Genomic DNA, 18,153 nt, shown 5'->3' with positions numbered 1-18,153 from the left:
TCACGTTTCCACCCCGGCGTCGGCCCCGCTGGTGTCTGGTTTCTCGGACACGTCGAGCAGCTCGATTTCCATAGGTTTTCCGAGCGAAATCTGCGAGAGTGGACCCGGCTTCTTCAAACGAACCGAGGGACGAGTCCAGGAACCATCCTGGACTGATTCTGTTCGCGAATTCGGGTTTTATTTGATCACTCCCCGAGACAAGCTGCGATCTTCAGGGGGTTGACCACCCTTCCGAAATGTATTTAAGGATAATTAATAAGCGAAAAATTCCGGTCTTTTGCAGTGATATCAACTGATTCAGAATAAAATATTAAAAAATGGCGGAGTTATTCGCTTTTCTTCATGAATGAAGAACTAGATAAAAATTGAAAACTCTAGAAGGTATTATCGAAAATATGGCGTAGAATTTTTAAGGATTTTTAATCATTTCCAGAAATTGCAGGTTGAATTGAAAAAATCCCTGTTTAAGATGGAAAATCAACTTCAAACATTTACAGCGTGAAAAGTACTTGGATATCAAAAAAAAAAAAATTGTATGTAAAATTTGAAGCAGATTGGTCGTAGGGTTCCAGAAAGTTTGTGTCGGCCAGATGAGAAAGTATCATTTCGAAGAAGTCATAAATGGGAGATTCAAGAGCTACCGAAACAATTTTTTTCGAGAAAGATGGGTCTAATGTTTTGATTGTTAGTTGTATGTGTACAGTGAGAGCTGTTCTTCAAACATCCGTAACTTGGTTATTCTTCGGAATTGAAACAAATCCTTTGTGTAGACGCGAAGACACGGTTCTTGAAGAAAATGCGATGAAAGAAAAATCGATTTTTTCAAGGTTTTCGACCAGAGGACTCCCTTAAGAATCTCTCAGAGAAGATTCCCGGTTGCATCCGGCCTCTGAAAAGGCTCCGTCGAGCCTGTCGCGTTGTTCGTCGTTGAACGAAGAGCAAGGCCACAAACGGAAGGAAGACCTTGGCTGCGTTTTTACGAAATGAGTTTGCATTTAGAGCGTGTGTGCCCGGTCGCCCGTTTATTTTTCACAGTTCCCCGTTTTTCGCCTCTCTGTGCGCGAGTCTGTCACCCACACAGGGACACGCCGGTCTCTACACCGGAGCGATTGAACTATTTCCACATAAACTGTCTTAACCCAATTCCCCGGAACCGATCATGAGGGGTTGAAAGCCGGCGATTGGTTGCCCCGGCGCTGTTTCGTCCCGTTGAACGGCTACGATTGGCCAACGGGCACCCCACTATGCTCGCCGATCGGCTGACTCAACCGGCCGACGCATAACGTCAGACTGTCAAACGGCGGGCCACGTGATCAAATTTATAGCGATTTTTTAAAATCGACTTTTGTATAAAAGGCCGCCGGCTGGTACATCCAGCATAAGCTTTCTTACTTTCGAGAAGTACACAAGCAACCCACTCAACCCAATCAACATGTTCAAGTTGGTAAGAAGAACTTGCTTACTTACTCGCATTAGTTTTTTTCTCACTTACTTCACCGTGATTACTTTACTCGGTTGCCCGCGTTTTGCATTTGTTTCACGCTGAACGACCGGCCGTGGATCGAGCAAGTCCGGCCGAATTGACTTGCTAATATTCTATCGACACTTCCAACTCGTATAGGAAACGGACGCGCCTAGTCTAGTTACAGTTCAACGTAACTGTATTTCCATTAACAGAAGCCCGCATACTGGTTCCACGGTTATCAATATATTCCATAGAACCCGAGCGACTTTTCGCCGATAAGCCCCCGTGGCTTTTGTGCGATCGCCGACACGTCCGCCGAAAATCATTCTGAATTGATTGCTTTATAATTATCGAGACTGTTCTACTAAACTCACAAACTGTTGCGGAATCATAGACGATTACCATAAAAATTGCAACGAGATTCACACCGAGGTTCCATAGACGCACTCTTCTATCCGAGAGACGCTAAGAATAAACAAAAATATTGCCCCTGGAAAATTATTTATTCCGAGTCCATTATTTCACAATCATATCGGGGTACCGTTTGCCTAAACTTGTAAACTCGTGTGAAATCCAAAACGATTACGGTAAAAATCCCGCCGAGATCCAATAGATTCTCTGAACAGCGCTGCAAGACGCTCAATATCAGTCGGCATTTCCAGTATTAAGCAAAGTAGCTTATTTCATTTGCATAATCAGATTTTCTGCGCTGACTGCTCCTTTCTTGCGCTGCTACAGGCCCTGGAAAATCATTCGTTCGAATTTCATTACTTCACAATTACTGAGACCGTTTGCCCTTATTGGAATCGTAAACGAAACCAGAACGCAACGCGTTAAAAGAATTCGATTGAGATTTCAGATTTACCAAAATAATCGTAAAATAATCGTTATAATTGAAGTAGAGATTTTCTACTTTCGATTTCGCGCAGAAATCCTGCGCCCTACCCATCAGCATCGTTCGTAGCGTACCTCCCATACGAGCCGGTTAAGGACGACAATCTCCCGGCTCGATAATCGTAGGAATCGCCTGGGAAAATTCCTTTTCTCGCAGTTCGATTCTGCCGATCGATAAGCCGTCGATTCCCGTCGCGGCGCGGCTCGGTACGGGAAAGACACATAACGCGGTTCTCTCCTCGCAACGGTGACCTTTCGTTCGCGTCTAGCATATGCACGCCGGTGTGCTCGGACCCTTACGTTCACTCGAATGGACACCGAGTTTCCATCCGGTCACAAAAATCCTCGAGAGCGAGCGCGACCACTGAAGCATGCACATTGTTAGCCAACATCGGGCCGGCTAGTCGAGTCAAACGGCGAGACGGCTCGCGCGCTCTCGGCTCTAAAAGCGGAATGCAGACCGAACACTTTTCTCCCCGTCGTCTCTCTGCTCTCCGTTCCCAGTCTAGAGACCCGCGTTTTCCCGCGGCCCGATTATTCCCGCCTCAACGCCACTTGCTTTGCATCTTCGACACGCGATCCTCTACAAACGCCAACGGTGGAAACCGGTGGCGGGGTTCCTTCGGCTGACATTCACGTGTTCGCCGTCTATTAACGGGAATCATAGGTTCAACGGGCGAGACTCCGTTGCATACGCTGCTGACATCGTTCCGAGGCTTTTTCTAGCTGGTCTCCCAACGAGGTCTCTCGTTTTCCTGTCGCAACGACGTTGAGGCGACATTAAAACGAGTTTTCTTCCGAAGAAAACTATTCGGAGTTTAGAATTCGGTACAGAAATTATTTCTCTTCTCGTCTGTTTCAAGTATCGACCCTAGAAAGGCTTCCGATGTTCACGCTGCACAAAGTAACAAAGACATGTGTCTTGAATTCTTCAAATTATTTGTTGTTTCTTCAACATCGAAATGATTAGATGAAACGACGCTCGGTAAAACGTGTCTCGATTCTCTGTAGCGTATTAATATTCGCGATTAGGAGCTGTCGATAGCGCGAGAATTTTCTCCCAGAGACTAGCCAGCCCCGACGGTCAGTTTGTCTTAGGACTTTAATCGCCGGAAGATTAGTACCGTCCGTGGGAAAATCTGCGCCTAAAGACGATACGCGAAGGCTAACTGCGAAGGTGACGAGTACTCGGGAGCGAGTGTGAACGTCGCAGCTAAGTTGGCAAATGGTGTTATTCCCACAGGCTGTCCTCGCTGCCCTTTTCGCCGTCGCTGCCGCCGTTCCCGGTGGTCTGACCGGAATCGTCGCCGACCATGGAATTGGCCCGATCACCGCTCCCCTGGTTGTAGGCCATGCTGCTCCCTTGGCTGCCGCCCATGTCATTGCCCAACCCGTCGCCCCCATCGTCCGCACCGGCCCGATCGTCACCAAGTCCGTTCTGACCGCCGCTCCCCTGCCCCTCCTCTCCGTTCATGGCGGTTTGCATTAAATGACCGACGATTTTTCTATATTACAACACCACCAACTCACGACGAGACAAACCCCCTAGAAAAAATACCCCCCTTTATTCCTCGTAAATCGCCCCCTCGAAAACACACGAAGAAAGAAGAAAGGAATGGCCGCCGACCCCGGAGGTACAAGCTAAAAAACCGAAGAAGACCACAACGAACCACAATCTCTCACACCATGCCGATCTATCCATCAAGATGACGCCCGGAGACGCTCGATCCCGTACGATCCGGAAACGTCCAGGACGCGAGCCGATCGCGCGGGTCGGGACCAATCGGCTGGCCTCACTCCTTCTCTGTGTATTCGCGACCTTTTCTAGATCATCAATGTAATTCGGACATTCATTCATTTGCACCATCATCCAGGACCCCTCCCTTTTTGGTCATATGGAATTTAAATAAAATTTTATTTAAAAAAATATAACGCCGTTGTCACGTTGTCTCCTCGCCGCTTGCAACCTGAATCGCGTCCGTTGGGACTGAAGTGTCTCGAAAGTTCTAGTTGCCAAGTGTTCCTGCGTCTATGGACTATTATAAGTCTAATATAGTCGTGCGTTGACGCTGAATCTATCCATTAAGACTACTAATCGAGTTTCGAATGAATATATAATATCCATAATTGCATTACATCTCTGAACAACAATGGATATTGATTCGTTTGCACCACCATCCAGGACTCTTCATTTTTGGTCATACGGAATTTGGATAAAACTTTATTCCAAAATGCCAATTATTGTTTTATGCATCTTTTACCAACATGTATTTGTCAGATTTTCCCAATTCAAATGAAACCAAACGTGATACCGTAATAGAACCTCGAACATCCGAACCGATGATATCTGAAGTCCCCATTAACCATTGTAAATAAATTAATCCAAACCGACGGCTTTGGTTTCTCCTGTACCAACAGGATCACACTGAAACCACTAACTGCCACACGCAAACGCCCCGCGGTATCGTCATGAAATTTCACGTGACGAGTGGCGAGGCTATCGGTTCTATATTCCAATCAGAAAAATCTCCGCAGGGTCATTGACGTAAGAGAGAAAATATCTTAAGACCAATATTTTACGAGTCGCTCGGAAACTCCCCGACTTCCATCGCGCGAAAGAGTTGAAAGCACTCGGACTCGAGTCCCAAGCCTCTTTCATCTTCATCTCGGTGCGTTCACCCTGAGAGCATGGCGGATCTCGGGGGCCACGGGAGACTAAGACACGTGTAACGATATTTCCGCAACCGCGAGCCAGCCGAGGACAGACAAATGTCTGCTGGCGACGTATGCGGGCTGCCGCATAAACGGCGAGCATGGCCGGAGACGTGTCTCCCATGCATGAATACATCAACCTTCGAACCCCTTCGTTTTTACGGGCGACCTATCTCCGAAAGAGTTCCATCCTTTCCGTGGCGCGCTTTCGCCTGGAAACGCTGTCTTTGTCGGCGCGGAAAAGAGTAGTCCTCGGTATCAGCCTCGCACACGGCTGCCGATCCCGAGATATCCGAGAGCATTCTAAAGGTTGGCAACCGCCTCGCGGATTTTACAGCCGCCATAAAAGACGAACCACGACGATGAAATTAGCCGGCAAGGGGAAGGGAATGAATGCGATTCGAATGCGGTCGCAAGCTTTATTTAGGGTACATTTGATAGCGGTAGAAAATTATTCGATGATATTTCCAAGCTCTTCCTGGTGGACTCTCTTCCGTGGACAGGGCTCTGTGTCTCTCTGCTGCAGCTTCGATGTGCGTGAGATTTGGTGGTGGCGTGCGCGGCGTTAGTAGTAGTAACTTGGATGAAGCAATTTGTATCCGTATCCGTATCCGTGGCTGTAGGAGAGCGGGTAGGTCGCGGTGTGAAGAGGAAGCACCTTCACATACGGCTGCGAATAGACCAGCGGGTGGCTGATCACTGGTGGTACCGGAGCTGGCTCAGCAGAAACCGCCATCATGGCTACGACCAGCAACACAATCTGCCGAAAATTCAGAATCACGTTTGGCACTGATTTGTTAACCCCTCGGTGACGGACGATTTTGATGATTTCATGCCATTCAACCACTTCTTTCAGAACAACGTTGATCCTCTTGTCAGACTTAACCGGGTGTTTTCGCGTAACGGAATAAAAATTGTACACAACCCACAGTCTAGTAACGATCACGATCTTGTACGTTGCTAGAGAAAATCGAATTAATTTTGCATCCATCGTTACTTAAACTTAGGTATGTAGCAAAATGATATTCTAAATTGTATAATTGTTCTTTGATACGTTGTATTTGATAGAAAATTATGGCCGGCCCGACATTGCGCAAAACGCAAATTTTCTTTCCAAAGTCTTCGTGTATTTCTGTATGTACAAACTTGAATTTCAACCAAACTCAGAAGTACCTTAAATCGAACGCACGACAGAGAAACATTTTGGTGATCGACTATTGATTTTTCTCTCCGTTGTTAACCTTTCACGGGCCATGAAATCGGAAAATTGTTTTTTATAAATATCGCAGTGACCAATATAAATAAAATGCGATTGAAGTTTCCGAAACTGTGCTCGAGAAGAACGCCATTGAAATTTAAATACTCCGTCCGAATTCTCCGTCGACTCATATTTCGAATTGAGTTATAATTTAAGTTAATTCTTTCTTCACAGCGCCATACTTCTCATTATTACTGTAGTATTTGTGTGATCTTGTGAACCTCTGATAGATCACGCCTGTCGAAAGGTTTTGCGGTTCGCCATTTTTTTCCCGAATGACAAACGACGTTCATCATTCACACTGAATGCGACTAATTACAGGGCACTTCAGTTTTGTACAGTCGTGTGCCCATTGACGTAATCCGTGACTGATCGTACGAATTGAACATTATGCGTCTATCGATTGTTCCATTAACTCCGAGCTGATGGAAGATTTACGGGGCTGGTTCTGCTACGCGAGCGGTTATTTGCCTATTTGACGATCTTCGCGCGATTAGTATGTAAAATGGCCAAGAGATTGAACGAGGTCGTCTGAGACGCGATAATTATCGAATCTCAACGGTGTTCTATACTCCAGAAATGTTACGTAAAGTGTTATACGCGATACGGCTGGTTATTATAATGTTATGCCACAGTAAATCTACACCTTCTTAATTGCACATTTCTGTATCTGCTATTTCTATTTCTTTACTTATACGTGCCCGACTAGAATTAGCCATTTCACTGGCACTCACCGACGTCCAAATGACTTATTCTGATTCTATAATAAATGACTCTTTAATTTCTTTATAGACTCTCAGTTTCCTGAAATCAAAATCAATTCAAATAATCAACATTAACGAAAGACAAAGCTACAATTTTTCAAAACTTACTTCTACGCTATGTTCTTTACCAGAAACAAGAAATACCAGAAATATGTACACTGTGAAATATATTTCGGTTGAGCATGTGCTAAAATCAGAGAAACCGACACCTTTGGGAGAAACGCATAAATGAAGTCGGAAAAAATGAATAGTATCAACGGAAGCAAGCACTTATAACTGTACAGGTGCATGGTAGACGATGCAAATAAATGACAGGTTAAAAAATTCTAAAGACTGACCGGTGTTACTCAGACAGAGAACAGGTTCTTAATGACCGTACATTCAGAAACCGTAGGTTACAACGATTTAATTTTTCAATCTACAAGTCAATTACATTTTGAACGAACTGAGCGTTTAATATTTGTGTTACACGTTCTTTCATCTAAATCTTTTGTTTTTCTTACAAAAATCGAGAAAAACACTTTACGGAAAACTCCCAATGTACCAAGTTGAGTTCATGCATTAGTTTCTTATTAACGTGAGAAGAAGTGTTCTCTTCTTTGAATGCTACAGAGTAATTATGGCTCAGAGTCAGCTTTTATTTTAATACTTCATTCCCCTTTTATTTGAACTTTAATCGAGATCGATAATTCTTTGACAATTGTCTGTTCAACGTTTAAATTGGGACCGCTGCTCTACTAATCTCCAGAAAAGAAAACCTGACACAGATTGTTACAATCGAATAATGAATACTCAAGAAAGAATGAGTTAAATCAACTTTAGCCATCAAGAAGATACGATAGCAATGCGAGCTGCGTTGAACCTCGCAAAATAAAGCTCAACTGTTCGGCGATCGGCTCGAACTCAAAAATAAGAAAACTGCCATGAAATTTCCGTCAGCCATGAAGCACGATTTATGAAATTTTTCTTGAATAAAAAGCGAACTTTCACACAGTGTCGCAGGGCGTCCCAACGAACGCACACAAGCACGCACGCACATATGCACGTAAGTAATCGCTTATGATAGCTATACTTGCCAGCTTGAACATGTTAAACGTTTTATCGGCTTTCCCGTTGGCAAACACGAAGGGACGGACGCAAATGGATACTGCAGTTGCCGCTACAGAAATCGAACTCTTTATATATACGGTCCGTGTCATCTTCATTGTTTGCTGTCTATAGGGGAGCCATGGTCAGCCTCGATCGTCCCGATAATCCGTGTCCGCGAATCGAACGATTTTTTTCGTCCTTCTGGCGATCGTCTTCGACGTAACAGCCAGGACAGGTGGTGGTGCGCTGCAAGCCTGTCATAAATATGCAACGACACCGCGGCGTGTGCACTAGGAAATTGTTACCGTCTAACGTTATCGCAGATCAGTATCGTTCCCATTGATTTATAGAAGGACTTCGCCGACAACGACAACGGTTCGATCGAAGGACGCGTGTTCGTCCGTCGCGAGAGAAGCGACGATTTCGCGGAGAAAAAGAAACTCGGCAAAAAGGAAATTCTCTCACGGAAAACGCGAAACCTTCGCACGGCTCCAGACAGCCAGAGAGACAGACAGAGAGAGAGAGAGAGAGAGAGAGAGAGAGAGAGAGAGAGAGAGAGAAAGGATAAATCTGCCTTCTAACGGTCTTGGAACGTTCTCTCGATAGTCCCACCAATGGGGACACGTTTCACGTGTTGGAGGACGAGCCAGTGGCCAACCGTTTAATTAACGAGCGGCCCGAAGAAAGCGTTTTTTCGCATTTCGTTTCTTTGATATTCATCCGCCGCCGTAGCTTCTTTTGCATCGTAAAGAGATATCTGCATACCGTGTAACACGCTCGAGTTCCCGACGCCTTTATCGACCCCGAAGATAACCGTGGGCGAAGGTCTTTGGCTCGGCTCTTACAGGGGGCGAGTATTTATTCGGCGAGAGACGTTGTTAGACTCGTGCGTTTCGGGGTGAGATAAGGTTTGCTCGGACCGGTTCGTCTTTTATGATGTTTTATTGCGTCCCGTACGTAGCTTTCAATTTATCGTGGACCATAATGTCAGCCGGATGGTATTAAATCCACTTGGTTCGGCGCGCGTTGCGGAGAACTCGGACAGTTTCGTTTTATTCAGTCGACAGCGTACATACGATTACCGAAGGAATTATTTTCTCGTGTCGTAAACATGAAGAACAGGATCGTGTTGATGTTCGGTGTAAGAGAGATAAACGCCTCTTTTACAAAAATTATATATTTCTGTTCAAATAGCTGCAAATATTTAAACGATCCCTCAGAGATACATCTGATACCATCAATAAGGTAGAAACGGCTTTGGGAAAATGGCTGCCGCGTCCTCTTAGTTTAGGATACTCAGCTAAAATTGTCAACAAACGGAGCTCAAGTATCATGTAACAAGTTATTGATTTGTTAAAGAAAATTAGTACCACATGTAAAAAAAAATTGTCCATCCAATTGCATATTACCTAAACCTATTAGACATGGTTTTGCGAAAATGGCTGTCACGTCTTCCCAGTTCAAGATATTCGGTTGAAATTTTCAACAGACGTGTCGTAAGCGCCGTGTTACAAGTTGTATATATTAATTGTTTGAAGAAAAATAATTCCATACATAGAAAAAAATTGTTCAATTCCGTTTCAAGCGTAGGAAGGTATGTGACCCCCTCGGCGCTTGATAAATCGTTTTCCGTTATCGCGTGGCCGTTTAATTGGTTTACAGGGCAATTCCTAAAATAGTTGCGGAGTTAACGAACGTTGCTCAAGAAATTCACGGCGATGAATGCCTTATCGAGGCGAGTACACACGCCAGCTCGCCTACGAGATACGGGAATGTCGATCCGCCATTGCGTCGCTGCTAAAGAGACCTCGGTGTGTTTGCTCGTACGCGCGGCTCCTTGTGTCCGCCGATGCGGAACCGAGCCCGAGTCTCTTTCGAAATCGCGGAGATAGAATACACGTTTACATAATGAACGCGTGGAACGAAACGGCCACGTTTTGTGCTGTACGATTCCGTCGGCGCGTAGGTGTTCACCAGTAACCGGTGCCTATATTCCTGGATCGTAAAATCGCTCGCGGTCTTTCATGGTCGATAAACAATATCGCTCGGCTCGCCTGTTATGCGCTACTCTATAATCCGTCGTCTGGCAGTCGATTTTCTTTCGAGCCGTTTCACACTTTCGCCGACGCTGTCTGATTTAAACGCGTTTTTCAATCGCTAATCCACGCGTCGCTCATTTGCTCGGAGATCGCTGTCGCGTAACAACTGTTCTGAATTGTTACAACTAGGCGGATTTTTTTTTTTTTTGAAGCTCTTTAGACCCTTAAATGGGTCCATTTCACTTTACAATGTGGTATTACAATTTTACAGGTTGGTATTACAATGATACAAGATGTAATTATGATTTAAATAGATAATTTACGATCTTTGAAATACGACTGAATATAACTGCAAGCCTTAATATTAGGTTCCGTTATGAACATGTCAATGTTTAGGGGTAATCGGTAGCGCATTTTACCTAAAGATTCCAAAAGTTTGAGCCTTTGGACGTCATATTTTTCGCACTGCCATATGACGTGGTTTAAAGTCTCATCACTTTGATCACAACTACACATACCGCCAGAAATTATGCTTACGCGTGCCAACGTAGCGGCTACGTGATAGTGATCCGCCCGCATCCTATTGACCGTACTAATAAAACACCTCTTAAGTCTTTTATGGGAGAACCAGGGTGGGGAACTGACGCGGAAAAAATTTTGGAAATAATTTATCGCAAATAAAAATGAATCGCATCGATTAAAAAAATTAATCAATTGTTTAGATACTGATATTAACAGGTTGATGGTAGTATAGCGGTGCTCTTAAATGCTTTTAATTCTGTCACTGTTTTATATTTCACCTACCCATTTTTATCATAACTTTGGAGAAACATTCGGTTGGTGTTTAATACAATATTTTGACAGCATACATCATCGTGATAAAGATACAGTTTATTTTTTTGTAAACAGGAATATATCTTTTGTGTTTTGAATGTTCCCTTTTACGCACACATACCTAAAATTGTCTTCGTGTTGTGTCAAGTTAGATTAAACGCAAATTTAAATGCAATTTGTCGCAACTGGATTTAATAACGCTCCATGAATCCTTAATCCTCGGGGAAATAATGAAACGAACCGGACGAAAAATGTGAACCATCGATCAACCCGGGTTAATTAACTACCGCTGGGGTGTTCGTTCGAATTTTATCGCTTCCTGTCGGCCGCTGTCAGTAATCGATTTGGCAAAACATTGTTATTTGGCGATGTGTGCATTCCCATTATCGACGTTTGTCATTATATGTCAGTTATTCGCGTTTCTGATAGGCATTCATCCGCGCGTTAACGCCAATAAGGGGCGAAATGATTCATTGCCCGTCTATTAATTGCTAATCGATTGAAATTATATTTTTCAAACTAAAATTTACGCTTCAACATTTTTTTAAAGATTTCTATATTTCAGAAACGCATAAAACTGTGCAATAAATTTATGAACAGTTCGCACAAAACAGTGCATCGAAACACTTTCATGTGAATAAAGTATCTAGTATTCTACAAAACATAAAATTAGTGAAACATTTATCATGGCATGTAACATGGCGATCGTGCATCTATTATATTCAGGGTGAATCGTAGACGTTGCAATCTTTTCCTACAACAAATCTACAAGTTTTTACTGGCGTAGAGTTGACTTCTCTAGGACAACTCATAATTGTCAGATGGCAAAAAGAGAGGTACTTAACTTTTTTCAAATGCCACAAAGTATTAATAACTTTTTGCCAGAATAGCCCTCACATTTGCTTGCACCGTTTTCTTTTTTCTTTTTTTTTTTCATTCTGCGTGGTTAAAGAGTTACGAGAACGCAATTTCTAACTCTTTATACGGCTCGCCCTGTACAGGATTGCTTCCATAGGTTTTATAGCATAATAAAGAGCAGACGTCGTAAAATAAATAACAGTATATATCCATATAGATAAACTACATAAAGTTAAACTGCTCTATGCACACGAACGACGCCGAATGGTTTCCCAATAACCTGATATTTCGATGTGCAATCAACAAAGCCTAAAGCCCAAAAATCCAAAGTTTGATCATGCAGTATTAACACCGGTCCTCCGTTTCCAGGTTCCTGGCGATCTGGTGGCCGCTGAAGTGTCAGATCACGAAGAAGCGAGCCAGGTTGATGATAGTCGTGATCTGGTTCATCGCCTTGACGACGACCTCGCCCTGGTTGTTGTTCTTCGACCTGGTGGCGATCTACGACGACGATCCCGACCTGATGCTGTGCCTGGAAGTCTGGCCTCGGCCAGAAGACGGCACCCTGTTCTTCCTGATCGGCAACTTGACCCTGTGCTACGTCCTACCCACGATCCTCATATCCGTCTGCTACATCCTGATCTGGATCAAGGTGTGGCGGCGGAACATTCCGACGGACACGAAGGACGCTCAGATGGAGAGGATACAGCAAAAGTCGAAGGTGAAGGTGGTGAAGATGCTGGTAGTGGTCGTGATCCTCTTCGTCCTGTCCTGGCTGCCGTTGTACGTGATCTTCGCGGTGATCAAGCTCGGCGGCGGTTCGGTGGAGCGAGAGGACGAGATCCTGCCGATCGCCACGCCGATCGCTCAGTGGCTCGGCGCCAGCAACTCCTGCATCAATCCGATCCTCTACGCGTTCTTCAACAAGAAATATCGGCGCGGTTTCATGGCGATCATGAAGAGCGGCCGCTGCTGCGGCAAGATCAGGTACTACGAGACGGTGGCCATCATGTCCTCCTCGACCAGCATGAGAAAGTCCTCCTACTACGTGAACAACAACAACTCGTCGACGAGGCGGGCCTGCCACGGGCCGCCCGTTCATCAGGACAGCAACGTCTCCTACATCTTCAACCACACTGGCGTCTAGATCCCCGGTCCCCCCCGATGGAGAGATTTTGATGTTCGGCTTACTATCCGAGGCTGGCTGCCCAGACTGGGTTTCAAATGCGAGCCGGTCCGAGGTTCGAGGTCACGCCGATGTTGCAACCGATTGTCACTCGGACCGGACTAATCGCCGATTCAACGGAGCACCAACGTGTCAGCTAAACAGAGCCAACGCGTTCGAAACCAGCAATTTGTTCGCTTGGGTCGGTGACCCTTGTTGTCGACGTGATGATAACACCGCATACACGTAACACACAGACACAGACACACGCACACAGAGAGGCAGGCAGACAGACACACGCGTTTCACGTATTGGATCCGTCATTTTGTATTTTCACCGCGTGATAATGTATTTTGTTAAGCAGAACCGGAAAACCGAGAGAAAAAAAAGAGAATTTCTGGCTCTCGGCTCGCCGTTGTCATGGATCCCTTGCTCCGACATATCCGGACGTCTCTGAAACGCTATCCGCTGATCGGAAGGAGGCTCCTGGATACTTCGGAGGCTTCCTCCTTTTTTTTTCCACGATGATCGTCTTTCTAGATTTCTAAGGAATCCACGAACAAAGGGACCGAGTTTGCCAGCTTGAAATTAGCGAGATGTATGACAGCGGCGAGCACGACGGGGTGGAGCAAGGGGGTGGTGGAGTGGGGGAAAAGGGGTGGCGATAATCAGCAGAGCAAGAACGATCAGAAACGGAGACGTTTTCGTGGGGTGGTCGCGAGCGGGAGGTTCGAGCATCTTGTTGTCTCTCGACGGTATACACACGCACACTGCCACGAGACACAATTAGTGCGCGATGCGTCGCTAATTAATCCTGAGCAGCTGGCCGCGCGACAACCGCGTTCCACGGTGATTCTGCCTGATAAACAGAGAGAAAAAGAGAGGGAGTGAGAGGAATCTCTGCTAGATCAACTATCGCGGTTTGGGACACCGTGAACACCGAAACGATCTCGAACCGATTTTGGGTCTTTAGGTTACGTAACACGGCGACTAATCCGTGCGTTGCATGCTGCGATTTCAGTGACAGTAATTGTATAACACCTAACCGTTACCTTCACACACTATCGACGTAGCATGTTACCGGAGTGTCCGAGCGAGCAACAGAGATAGAGACAGTGTGTGTGAGAGAGAGAGAGAGAGAGAGAGAGAGAGAGAGAGAGAGAGAGAGAGAGAGAAACAGATAGAAGCGCAATGCGCAGGACAGACCGACGATCGAACTTCGATTAAACATTACCTCCGCACACGAAACAAACAGATTAAATAGGTATTCTACTTGTACTTATCTTAGCACGGTCGATTTCAACAGGTATATACACATATATATTTTCTTATCGGAACGTTAGACGATCTAGTCTTTTTTGGGATTTCTTAAGGTGCCATACATATTACATACGCCTATATAACAATTCTTATCGAGATTATTATATACTAAGACAGCAGAGAACAATGGACGGTCCTATCGAAACCAGTCCGCACGACAGATTAACGATTCTCACGCTTTCGTCTTTGCCGCGTTATCAACGTTGCCTACCCTTCCTGTTCCCCCCTTGTTCCTGTCTCTAGTCCCTGTCCCCGATCCCGTCAGATCCCCATCGCCCAATGTTCCCCGGAGAAAGGCGGAAGTGACCGACTTACCGTTTTGTCTCGAATTATACTCGATCGATTGCATGTGCGACGAATTAACGCGGTCACTGGCGACAATAACGACCTTTTACGCTCATGGAGGGTGGACTCCTGTCACGAGCTAGTTCAGAGACCATGATTATGTACTGGTGGTCGGCTGGTCGACGACGGGGCCGCCGCTTTGCTCGGTTTTGCTCCAGCAAATCACGGCTCGATCCTCGTCCACCGTAATTTCGCCACGACGCGTGCCTCAGCGCGCGGACTTTTTTAGAGCCGGACCTCTCCGATCGAATCGTAGGGGAAATTATAGTCGCCCGCTATAGTTGCCCTTACGGTCGACCCCTCGGCATGGAACAACCACGCCTTGCATGACAATTGGCGCGTCCTCGTACGCTTCGATCGGTCCTCGATCCTTGTCCTGTGTCGCGACAGGACGGACTTGTTTGCTTCGAAAGAGCAATCTGGTTTGGTCCACCAATACTCGGACTACGAGGGAGAGAATGTCTATGATAAACCAAAGTAAGAACAGAAAGGGAGCGTTTCGTCCTGGGCCTGCTGGTGGACCCCGCGAAGAGGCTACCGAGCAGACTCTACCTTAGACGCAGGGGAGTGCGATGATTGAGGATATTGTGCATGGAAATCGGTGATCGAAGCCGGCTGGAAGCGAGTGCAGGAGCCGACGCAGCGAACGCGCCTGCGCGAGACCGTCACGTGACCCCTACTGTTCCCGCCCCGCCACGTAGCGATCCGCCATTGGTCGCTGCGACTGATGGGGGCGTTCCTTCTTGCCGTACTCCCTCTATAGTCCAGTCATCGAGGTGTTAAGCACGCGGCAGCCACGATATCTGACTCCAGATCCATCCCAGCTGGTATCTTGCGCACTCATACGCGATTGAACTCGTGGAGCGTACTATAGTCCGAGACTTGGTCGGCCAAATTATAGTTCGAATTATTCGACGATCGATTCGAAGCGAACGGGGAGCCATGCCTGTTCCGTTCCATGCTGACGGGATCGGTGAGTGTTCCGGCGACCTTCTACGAGACTTTTATCGGGAATTTTACATAGCACTTTTCCTCGATCGCCAGAGGGACACTCCGTCGATCGACAATGGATCGTTGTCCGCGAGAATCGTCCGTTGTTTGATTTCCATCGAAATCATCGAAGAGAGAGAGAGAGAGAGAGAGAGAGAGAGAGAGAGAGAGAGAGAGAGAGAGAGAGAGAGGGAGAGAGAGAGACGGTGGTGTGGCGGCGTCGAAAAACAGGAATTTGCGATGAAACAGAGTAAACCGTGACCCTTTGTAGAAAAAAAAGAAAAAAAAAAGAAATGAAAAAGTGAATAAATGATAAAACGCGAACCGACACAAAACCGTACGGATGGTGTAAACGTTGTAAAGGAGCTGCAGGATTTTATGATAGAGCAACTATTTTCGTAAGGTTTTTATACGTGGCGAGACAAGGATCTAGATGTAAAACGAAACATGCGAAGAATAATGTATAGAAACGGTCGTGAGATACCTTTATCCATATCTTATTGTGGCTCAACGATGCCGGCGAGAGTGTTGGGTGACGTTTTTTTGTAGGGATGTAAGGATACCGTTTAGGGTTTACAAAATGATGAAAATACGTACACAACAGAAATGGTGGCACACGACGAACACAAATTGTAAAACGGAGGGCACACGTTGAAGAATATTATAAAATCTCGAGAAGCGACTGTATACGTACTAAACCGTGACTAAGCATTTAAGTTTAAACGATAACGATCGCATAAGATTGAAATGTTTATATAGCATATATATATATATATACATATACATACATATACAAGAAAAAATATATATATTATATTACACTAAACGTCTATCCGCTGTCTCTATGTAAAAAAAAACAAATATGTAACTTATTGTATGTAAGTATGTATATCGTTGCGATGTTGTAATTATATACACCGCCGTTACCTCCATTCTTATTCGTTGTCTCAGCGAGAAACTCACGTTTCATTGATTTCCATCGGAGCGAACGAAAATAATTGTTCTTCGCTCGTTCACCGATACTTTTCCTACGCACAGTTGAGAGAGGAGAAGAGCATAAACGAAAGGAAATCGGTTGGAAAGGCCCTCGCATTGTCCGGCAATATACACGGTTTCGTCGGTTCGTACAGAGTGGCTCTGAACCGAGGAGGATTAAGGGGTCTATGATACTCGGGAAGATCGGCAAAAATGATTCGGTTAATATGCACGATCGCTGTGTGACAAAAGTGAACGAAGTCTTTTGTACCGGTATATCAAGCGGGTGGAACGCCACAAGTAGTTTTACGCATTTATGGGATATCCGAGTGAAAGGAAACAGCTCGATCGAGATTAGTACAGGTTTTGTCTTGATTTTTATTATTTTTTAAGTTTTTTTTTTGCCGTTCGGAAGAACATTTTTCTTTGATACTGGTATAGAGTATAGAACAGCATTCGACGATGGGGACGTGTGCGACTATTTAGAGCTACTTCGACAAGATGGCCGCCGGTGGCCATTTTCCTCATTATTCTTCGCAAAAGACTATACCAATCTCGTTTTTGTTTTAAATTTTACAATTTTTCGTTTCCAATTGATTTGCGTGTGATCGCGAAATTGATTAGAATTCGAAGCAGTGCCATAGGAGTACGTAGAATTTGTTTTGTTATTCTTTGGTAAATCTCGAGATCCTGTATTGAATAACGAGCATAGTCTAAGGTGAAAACTATAAGGGTAGAATTACGAAATCGTTGAATGCATCTGTTCGATGATCAAAGTTTCTAGAGTTTAATAAATTTTGTTACTATTATACTGATTATTATTAACTGACTGTTGTTAATTAACTAATACTGTAACTTGTAAAATCTTCACTGTTACCACGTAGTGGGGTGTAAATCCTCGATGTCCTTGAACGGATGTCAAAAACTCTGTTCCAATTTATTAGTTAAATTTGTAATTGTTTTTACATAAAGTCTCTTTACCGGATAAAGATTATATTAAATATTATATTGTAAATACTATCTATATATACATATAAATATATATACATACATATATATGTAATCTTAAGCATAATTTGTATGTTTATAAAACGGGAACTTACGTATTGAGATACGTTTATATTATAAGTATAATCTTTATTCTTGATATATTCAGAATGGAGAATCATAAACAAAAGTTGTCTATCGCGGCACACGGTCGGTTCATTGACTTGTATTAACTGAAAAGACTTTTTGTACGTGTTTCTAATTATCATGTAGCTCGAAATTCTTTGGCTCCGTGTTCAGGCTGCTCTGTATGAACGTTCGACGTTGAAACGACTCCAGTGTTTTAAACGTAATCGATAAGAATTGTGAATACTTAGGTAAGATTGATCGATCGTCTTGATACTTCGAACTTTGGCAAAACAATATAATCATTAGTAGATCTCGAGCTATTTTGATAT

At 44.6% G+C, this 18,153-nt stretch overlaps 2 protein-coding genes and 1 long non-coding RNA gene across 3 annotated transcripts in view; 2 read left to right on the top strand and 1 right to left on the bottom strand.

Moving 5' to 3' along the window:
* Nucleotides 1-13,339, top strand: part of Sifr (SIFamide receptor) — a 67,229-nt gene extending 53,890 nt beyond the window's left edge. The window contains exon 3 of the mRNA XM_076794404.1: nt 12,283-13,339. Within this exon, the coding sequence (XP_076650519.1) occupies nt 12,283-13,060 (778 nt within the window). The 3' untranslated portion in view covers nt 13,061-13,339. The remainder of the gene's footprint in view (nt 1-12,282) is intronic.
* LOC143357801 (uncharacterized) lies at nt 1,338-4,291 on the top strand. Its single transcript, XM_076794426.1, has 2 exons — nt 1,338-1,444; nt 3,603-4,291. The coding sequence occupies exons 1-2, from the start codon at nt 1,433-1,435 to the stop codon at nt 3,846-3,848; spliced, it is 258 nt and encodes an 85-aa protein (XP_076650541.1). The 5' UTR covers nt 1,338-1,432; the 3' UTR covers nt 3,849-4,291.
* On the bottom strand, nt 5,480-17,287 carry LOC143357802 (uncharacterized). The gene is made up of 2 exons (XR_013082881.1): nt 14,849-17,287; nt 5,480-5,831 (listed from the first exon to the last, which is right to left on the bottom strand). It is a non-coding gene; the product is annotated as an uncharacterized LOC143357802 (long non-coding RNA).
* Between the last annotated feature and the right edge of the window lie 866 nt (nt 17,288-18,153).

Source organism: Halictus rubicundus, chromosome 10 (assembly GCF_050948215.1).
Source record: "Halictus rubicundus isolate RS-2024b chromosome 10, iyHalRubi1_principal, whole genome shotgun sequence".
Classification (NCBI taxonomy): domain Eukaryota; kingdom Metazoa; phylum Arthropoda; class Insecta; order Hymenoptera; family Halictidae; genus Halictus; species Halictus rubicundus.
This window is presented reverse-complemented; position numbering and strand designations above follow the sequence as displayed.